Source organism: Chionomys nivalis, chromosome 6, assembly GCF_950005125.1.
Source record: "Chionomys nivalis chromosome 6, mChiNiv1.1, whole genome shotgun sequence".
NCBI classification, from domain to species: Eukaryota; Metazoa; Chordata; class Mammalia; order Rodentia; family Cricetidae; genus Chionomys; species Chionomys nivalis.
Window position 1 is genome coordinate 32,618,086 of NC_080091.1, and position 9,594 is coordinate 32,627,679.

The window sequence follows — 9,594 nt, forward strand, 5'->3', positions numbered from 1 at the left end:
GCTTCTCCTAAGGCCAGAAACCATGGTAAGGATGGCCATCCACTCTTACCATGTTTGGTTACCAGTGCCACAGAAGTACTAACCTGTTCTCCAAGACAAGAAATGGGAGGGGGGGAGGGGGACGGAGAGGACACAAAGTAGGCAAATTAGAAAAGAACTAACATATGTCAACTTATAAAAAACATGACTGCTAACACAGAGAAAAAACAGGGCAACATAGCTACTAGAAAAACTGATGTTTGTATTGGTGTGTGTGTGTAGGTGGGTGTAGCTGAAACATTTGGTAGCTGGTTTTCAGGATTATCATAAAGGCCTGGAGATCAAAAGATGGCATAGAACACAAGTCAGTCCACATGCATATAGTGAATTGGGTTTTGGCAAAATGGAAAAGTCAAGCCAGTGGTTCTGGAACAAAAGGCATTCATTGCAGACTAAACCTTAGCTGTAATTTACCAGATATGAACCTAAAGTCAGAGTGTAAGGCATGAAGTTATCCAATTTCTAGAACAAAAAGTAAAGAAAAGAGGAGTAGTTTTTTATTCATTATTTTGTTGCACTAGGGACTGAACTAGGGTCTCTTGCTTGAATGATAAACACCCTACCACTGAGCTATATTTAGACCTTTTCTAAATTTTTATTTTGAAGCAGGGTCTTGATAAGTTCTCCAGCTGATCTGGAACTCACATCATAGCCCAGGTTGGCCTTGAACTTCCAATTGTCCTTCGCCAGCCTAGGGAAGGTTACCATAAAGAAAATACTGAAACATGGCCAAAGGAAAAGAATGGAGAGTTTGGACTCCATTAGTATTAATTTCTCGTCTAAAAAGGAGAATTGAGAGAATGAAAATTCACAGGCTGGAGAGAGAATATTTACACATAAATTTAGCAAAGCTCTTGGATCTAAAATTTATGAAAGCTTTCAAACTTCCATAATTATAAAACAGGAAATCCAATTTCAAAACTGGGCAAAAGATCAGAAAACACTTTATTAAAGAAATTCAAATATGAAAGGAACATGAAAAAATACCGGGCATTATTATTCATTAGCGAAATGGGACTCCAGAGCACAATGACGCGTCAGGACACATCGATCAGAGTGACAGACAGTGAGCCTGCCAAGTGCTGCAGACACTGGAAAGCCCCGGGCTTCCATCCACGGTCCGTGGATGTGTAGATACTCAGTGGTACATTTGGAAGGCGAGCTGACAGCTGCCTCTCAAGTTAAATATAGCCCTAGTGACCCTGTTGCGCCACCTCTAGGTATTCACCTAAGAATTAAATATTACACTTACAGCAAAGCGTGCATGCCAAAGCTGGGGGTACAGCTCGGTGCCAAGAGTGCCTGCTTAGGAACCCATAAGAGCTTGGGTTTGAGCCTCGGTTCTGTAAAACCCGACAAAACCCGTGTGAGAATGCCTGTGGTGGCTAGATTGGCAATCACCACAATGAGAAATGTCCACTAAGAGATGAATAAAGCACTCTGAAGGCAACATAAAGAATGGCTCTGTGGTACTCGCCACTGCACACAGGGATCGCAAATGCTTTATGCTAAGCCTAAGCTGCCACATGCAACAAACTGCAGAATGCAATGTACCGCAAAGAGACAGTAAAAGGAATGGCTGGGATAGGTGCGTGTGTGAGGAAGGACGGATCAGACACTGCTTGACCTGGGGCTGGAGACTGAAGAAAATGGGGAGGGCTACTCACTGTGCTCTTTTATTTTATTTTGCTTTTTATTTTTGAGCTTACTCATCCTAAATTTGCCGCATGATGGCTGGCATAATTCTGAATATGCTAAAACAAGTAACACTGAACTGTAATTACTGGGTGTGTGAATTATTTTTCAAGAACGCTAATTAGAACTAAAGTCTAAGCCAGGGGTAGTAGCACATGCATTTAATCCCAGCACTCAGGAGGCAGAGGCTGGCAGAAACCATCTTGAAAACCCAACCAACCAAACAAACAAACAAACAAGTAACAACACAAAAACAAAATAACAAAAACAAACCCCAAAAACCTTAAAAAATAAATCAATTAAAATAATGAATAAGCATGAGTTTCTTCAAAACCCACAGATAAGTATTTTTGGATCCGGGTAGTGGGTTTCTCCGCCAATGCAATAAGCCAACTAAAAGCTGAGTTAAAGCTGGGTGGTGGTGGCCCACGCCTTTAATCCTAGCATTCAGGAGGCAGAGGCAGGCAGACTTCTGTGAATTCGAGGCCAGCCTGGTCTACAAGAGACTTTTGGTGGTCTTCCTAAGGGAGCAGGGTTTGGAGCCCAAGGAGTGTAACTGAGGTGGAGTCTCGAGGTGAAGATTACAGCCAAACACCCACAACTTTTTCTCATGTGATGATTCTAAGGGGGAATCAGACTTATATTAGCTTAGCATGCAAAAGGGATTTTCCTGTCCAGCAGGTCATACAAATAGGGATATTAATTGTTAGATATAAGATGCCTGCTTCAGTTTCAGCGTTGGAGAATGGAAAGCAACTGCAGGATAAGCAAGCCCCAAGAACTGTATAAGACTGTTACTCAAAACTTAAGACGCAGTTTTAATCGTGTGTGTGTGTGTGTGTGTGTGTGTGTGTGTGTCTGTGCTCGTGCGCGCACATATGGTGTTCATGGATGCCAGAGTGTCCCTGGTGTCCCTCGAGCTGTTGTCAAAGGTGGCTGTGAACCACCTGAAGTAAGTTCTAGGAATTAAAATCAGGTCCTCTGGAAGAACAAAAGACTCTTAACCGCTGAGCCATCTTCCTAACTATTATTCAGTATCTAAATTTCAAGTTTAAATATAGATTTGTAGTTCCTCTTGTTATGTGTGGCAACCATGGGCCCACATTTAATAGTTCAAACTGTGCTATCCCAGACAAAGTTCATAGCGTAGGTGCCTGGTCAAGAGCATGGATGTTAATGCAAGCTCATGAACTTCAGGGTTATACTGTGCTACTCAAGGGAAATTTAAAGAAGTGGTTTGCATTTTAAAATTTCTCATGTCTCAAGTATGTTTCCCTCCTAAATGAAACAACATGAAGGGATAATGTTTGATAAATCCCTTTTATTACAATTAAACCTCCTACAAAAAATTAAAGTCTGATAAATTTGCATAATTATTGTTACAAAGATAACATAAAGGGCACACACATGGTGTGGCTTTGCTGCTTTTTATTGAGTGAAGGAGGCTGACAGAAAATCTAATTTTCTGGATGCTGATAAATATAGTATATGTATTAGTTTTAGTTTTGATTCAATTGTTCCAGTATTTAAGAATTTTTTATCATAAGTTTCAGAAATTTTGTGAAACTATAAAAATTAAACATGACTTTCTGTCTGGATATGGTGCCACAATACCTATACTCCAAGCACTTAGGAAGCTGAGGCAGGTGAATTGCTACAAGTTTAAAGTTAGTCTTCAATACTTAGTGAGTCCCCTTTTCAAAACCAAGAAACAGATGAACAAACGCATTTCTGGAAATGACAGGATGTCAGTAGTTTTTACAGGCCTGACTGAGCCCTGAGTGTGAATCTGACTTTGTGACTTTGCCAGTAGTAGCTTTCCAGGGAGATCATTGAAATCCAGATGGCGTGTATTAGGTTTTATGCATTAAGTTTAAAATATTTTGCAATTTTAGGAGCCTCTGTCATTGAAGCTGGAACCTCAGAAAGTTACAAAAACAATAAAGCAAAACTATACTGGCATGGGATAGGGTTCCTCAATTATGAGATGCCCCCAGATATGATTCTTCAGGTAAGTGCTAAACAGGACGACGTTATGTCTACCTTACAGTTTTGTTATTAAGGAACCATGATTGTGTTGATGTCTAAACCGGAGGCAAGAACAACCACACTGCCTATAGAGCCAGGATACTTCTTACATCTCTATACCATCTCACTGTACACATTAATAACTAATAAACTATTGTTAATTATTGCGTTTTTAAGATCAGAAAACTAGAGTTTGTCAAAACCCAGAATTCCATACCTTTCATTTCTACTGATTCTGTGACCTCCCCTTTTCCATTGGAAATGTCAGCCATTCAACAGACATTTGCTAAGAGAGGCTGTCCTCCAAATGACAGGCAGGCATTAGGTACTATGCCAATCACAAGTTCTCACAGGGTTGACTATAACAAATTTTCACTTAGCTTTTTGTTCACCTGATACAGGCTGTGAGCCATGTATCAGAAGCTACTTGCAAATAGAAAAGTGTCTTCAGAGACAAACTTGCCTTCTCTTCTTGCCAGGTTACAATTTCACATCTAGTAAAAGAAATGTTTCATTATTCTTCTTTACCACCAGGACCTCCATCGCCGTTACTATCCACCATTGGCATCTCCCCATCAACCATCACTAAGGTCACCTTCACTTCCACTACCACAAGCACTGTCAGGTCTGCTACCACCATCACTTCCACCATAAACACCATTGTCTCCTTAGTCATCACCACCATCACCCCAGCACCATCAGCACCACCATCAGCAGCAGCACCATCAGCACCACCATCACAATCAGCACCATCAACACTACCATCACAATCAGTACCATCAGCACCATCAGCACCACCATCACCATCAGGACCATCAGCACCATCACAATCAGCACCATCAGCACCACCATCACCCCAGCACCATCAGCACCACCATCACCCCAGCACCATCAGCACCACCATCACCCATCAGTCAGCTCCACCATCATCCCAGTACCATCTGCACTTCCAGCTGTAGTTGCCCTTCCAGCAGTCTAGTTGCAGCAGTGAAAACAACATCCTGCTGTGGTAGAGGCTCTGAGGGACAGAAGCACAAGTGTTCTGGATGAACAACCAGACCCAGGGTGTTCAGGAAGGTCTCCTGTTTGCTGGGTGTCCGAAATAGCTTACAGTTACTAGCGATGAGGTGCTCGGTACTGAAAGATTAGATTTACTCACCCAGAAATGAGATTCATTTCATGTTTTCTCTCCAGCCAGATGTCCACCCTGGAAAGTGCTGGGCCTTTCCAGGTTCCCAAGGTCATATCCTGATCAAGCTGGCCAGGAAGATCATCCCGACAGCAGTCACCATGGAGCACATCTCAGAGAAGGTGTCCCCCTCGGGAAACACCTCGAGTGCACCCAAGGAGTTCTCTGTCTATGTGAGAAGCTGTCTAAAAGCTGCCATTCAGGGTGGAGATAGAGGGTGTTAGACTGGGAAGGACGAGCTACCGCCATGTCTTCGGGGATTGAACCTAGCGCCTCTTGGAGGCTAAACTAGAAATCTACTATCTCCAGCCCTGGACTCTCCGTTGAACTGTACACTAGCTTCTTGTGTATCTTACGTGTTTTCCTTGTTAGTTACAGACTGGGAGGATGGGACCTATGATTTCTGTGTTTGATTTTATATTTTTTCTTTACAACTAAAAAGTTACACACATACACCTGAAATGCGGGCTATTTATGTAAACTTCATAATGCACCTTCCTGCTTCTCCCTGTTCCCAATTCTTTTTTTCTCAAAGCCCCCACCAGCAGCAGTCTTACCCGTTACTGGGGAGCCTGCTTCCATATTTTCCTTTATCATTATTTCTTAATTTTTCAGTGTTAGATATTATTTGATGGCTTCCTCCAATAGAAGATGAAAATCACATCTTTTCTGTGGCTCTGCCCATTGGATAGTTTTGTCTTAAAAAAAAAAAAACACTCATTTGAAGTGCACACTTCAGTGGTTCTAGCATTCACACTTCTGAATCCACCATCACAATTTTAGAACATTTTTGTCGCCTTCCAAAGGAACCCCATACCGCTTAATTTTCACCTTCAACCCCCTTCACATCCCTAGCCCTTGGCGACCAAAAATGGACTTTGACTCATAAATTTACCGTGCCAGACATTACCTTCATCACACTCTGCACTCTCCAGTGAGGGATTAACACAGGTTTAGCTATGATGTAGCTCTTGTCAATATTTGACTTCTTTTTGGAAGCCAAGAATAAATATTTGATTGTATGTGTTTTACTGATCCATTAGTTGGTAGACATCTAAGAGTTATTTGCAGAGCTTTTATAAATAATGAGACCGTGAATATTTACGAATATGGTAGACTGTACAAGAGTCTACCACGGATGTTGGACTTTGTTTCTACAGAAATACATACTGGATTGGAGCTCCTAAATCTGTGTTTCATGTTTGAGGCTCTTGGTGGGGCAGGAGGGGGATGCGTGTCTTTTTTTCTTTGTCTCAGTCAGGGGTCAACAACGTTTTTCTGATGAGTACTGGGCACTGCTCCCTGCTGGCCAGACAGCACTTGAAAGTTACTTTCTTTACTGAACACGTTTTAAACATTTCCAAAGGTATTTGCCGCCTGTTTGTCTAATTTGCTCACTTTGGTGCATGTCTGTCTCTAATACATTGCCAAGCTTTCCATCAGAGGCACATCTCCTCCCATTGTTAATTCAAGTCAGATAAACTGCTTCCCTCGCCCTCCCCCCTTCCTCCCAGCCATCCCATCAGAGCTCTTCTACCCTCTGGCTCCAATCTGATGATCACTAGATGAGCCTGGTACATGACTGATACCGTAGGATCTCATTCCTGCATCCCCAAGTCTGTTCCTCAGTTTCCTTTTCTGATTCATATTCTGTCTCTGAAAGACTGCACCTATTTTATTCTAACGCCTATGCAAGACTTTTCATTCTTCCACCAAAACTACACTAAGACTTCAGTTTCTACAAATATTGCTTGTTTAGAGTCTTTGGTGCTTGCAGCATCGCCGTCCTTGCACCCGAAGGTACCAGTGGATAGCAGAGTTTCGTTTCATCTTCTGCTTGTTTACAGGGTCTCTGTTGGTCTTATAAGCGGCTTTTCTTGAATGTCTAGATGCTCCGTGGAAGCCCAGCAGCACAGTCAATGCAGTTGACTCTGGAAGGATTCCTGCATGTGACAAGTGTCAGCGTAGCTGCTCTGCTGGGACCTGCCGAGGAGGAAGAGAACAAGACGGGCCTCAGCTGCACAACCAGCTGGCTCACGAGGACAGCTCTGGCAGGGGCTGGTGGGCAGGGACTGCCATGGACTGAGGGCTCTCAGGAATTGTTGAAATGACAGTCAGCCAAGCCTCAGACCCGAGTCCCTCCCTGCCCTGTCCTCTAGCATACCATGGCCCAGATCCTGAGCCTTTCTGGGCTTGCAGCCTAGGTCCTTGTGGGGCTAGTTTCACCTCGAGCCACAGGAGTCTGTGTTTCCATCTGCTGCTGTTTGACCTTCCCCAGGGTTTCTGTCTGAGTGCCTACTCCTAATTTTTCCTCGAAGGCTTATCTAGGCCTGACCTCTATCCTTTGATATTACTGGCTGGAGGAAATGTAGCCTACTTCTTGGACTCACCAGTGCTTCTAATCCCATGCTGCTGAGGCTTCCTGATTCCAGCCTCTGATGCTCACAAACATTGCAGAGTTGTTTAAGGATGAGTTTTAGCAGGCCCTGCCCGACTGTGTTTACTCCTGACTGTTCCTTATTTGTAGGCATTCTGGCTGATTCCTCCAGGCAGGAATCATTGCGCAAGAACAAGTGCTTCCCATTTTCCTTCTGTATTACAGAATCGATGAACCAAATGCTCCCCCAATTGCTCTTGGCCCTAGTACTCTGAAACAGAGTCTATCCCTGAACTGAAAACTTACCTTCTTGGCAAGGCTTGCTGGCCAGGGGGTTCTATCTGTCTCTGACCCCCAATGTTGGGCTTACAGGCACAGGCAGCCTTGTCCACATTTTTAAACGGAAGCTGGGAACTTGAACGCAAGTCTTCAGGCTTGCACAACAAGCAATCTTATCCACTGAGCCATCTCCCCAGCTCCAGCAGAGGCAACTTCAGGTGGACTGTTGCAACTTGAAGATCTGCACCCATTCCTTTCATCAAGCACCCACCCACTTGTTATAGCCTCCATTCCTGTTGCTTTCCTTGCAGGGCATGATGAAAAGATGCGAAGGAGAAGAAATGTTCCTAGGTCAGTTTATGTATAACAAAGTGGAAACAACCGTTCAAACATTCGAGCTCCAGGTAATAACCCACCGGGAAAGGCTAAGTTATGTTTGACCTCATCACTAAGAGGGATTTGCTGGAACTGCTGCTCGGAAATAATTATGACTAAAGCAAGAGCTAAGAAAGGCCGTCATAACTCCACTCTGCTTCTTACGTGTATTTTAGTGCACATCCTTTAACTGTATGGCATTAATGCAAAATTAGTGATAAGAGGCAGACACTTGCAAAAGCAGTTTCTAGCCCGCTCTCACTTGCTACTAGTCCCCTATGTGTTGAGCTTCTCAGTCTCTTCTTTTTAATAGTGCACCCAGCACATGGACAGGAAACGGTCTCCTACATGAGCAGTTCAGTTCGATAGTGACTGTCTCATCTGCCTTGAGGAAAGGGGCTAGCTTTGACGGTGAGATATGAGGTGGAGTGAGGGGAAAAGGAAGGCAGTCAATATTTAATACCAGATAACACAGGTAAACCTTTTCTTCCCAAGCCAATGAGGGGAAACACCCACTGTTAACTGATAAACTTCCCGAAGTGCACTAAAGTGTGTAAAATAACTCTTCATTATCTATAGTCAGTCCCAAAAATTGGCCTAGCTGAAGAGATGTGTAGGAAGCATCTTGTGCTATGTAAGGATAAGTGTTTATGATACTTTTTGATCAACAATGAAATTGATCCAAGTCTACCCCATCCCACCACCAAGTGCCCAAACAGCTCTTGACATACAATGATCTCACACACAGAATCACACCACAGATGGAAACGCCTTTGGGACTGCACTAAGCAAGTAAAGATTTTCCTTGTTAGTGTATTTTAGACACTACAACATAGCGAAGGTTAACATAGCATTTGCCCTGGGTTCAAGACGTCTTGAGATGGTCTTAACCACATCTGACTTCTATGCAAATACTATCCCATTTTATATAGGAGACTTGGGAACCCATGGATCTAGTATCAAGAGGAGGTCCCGGAAGCCATCCTCCCAGATCCCAAGGGATGGCTAACTATTTTGAATGGACATATTTGTAGAGTTCTATGTCTGACTTGCATATTCATATGGGTTTGGATTCATGAGCTTTGAGTTGGGTTGAGCTTCTGTTTATTTTTGTTTTTAACAAAACAGGGTCTTGCTTATGGTAGCTCAGGCTAGCCTCAGCTCATGCTTCTTCTGCTTCCGCCTTCACAGTCAGATTTATGGGTCTTGTTTTCATACAACTCTCCTTTTATTGGCACAGAGGGAGAGTGAGGGGAGTCAACAGCAGTGAGAGCCACTGCTGAGACCTCCTGAGTATCTTCATGCCCCCATGTTTATCTGTTCATGGGATCCTCCCTGCCAGCTGCTCATCTTCCCATCCTCGAGTGCACTATCTGAATGCACTTGTGCTAGGGAAGGAAAGAAGTGTTCCCAAGTTCCCCACTATGTCACTGTGCACTGGGATTCTTCCAGAGAAACCTTTGTAAGTCATTCATGTTCTCTTTGTTTCCAGAATGAAGTATCTGAATCTTTGTTATGTGTGAAACTTCAAATCCTTAGCAACTGGGGACATCCAAAGTATACTTGTTTGTACAGATTCCGAGTCCACGGCATCCCCAGTGATCACACTTAG

At 43.4% G+C, this 9,594-nt stretch overlaps 1 protein-coding gene across 1 annotated transcript in view; it reads left to right on the top strand.

The window, feature by feature from the left end:
• Sun3 (Sad1 and UNC84 domain containing 3) overlaps positions 1-9,594 on the top strand; it is a 35,892-nt gene extending 26,298 nt beyond the window's left edge. Inside the window, exons 8-11 of the mRNA XM_057772854.1 lie at positions 3,630-3,745; positions 4,957-5,124; positions 7,919-8,011; positions 9,475-9,594. Coding sequence (XP_057628837.1) covers positions 3,630-3,745; positions 4,957-5,124; positions 7,919-8,011; positions 9,475-9,594 — 497 coding nt within the window. The remainder of the gene's footprint in view (positions 1-3,629; positions 3,746-4,956; positions 5,125-7,918; positions 8,012-9,474) is intronic.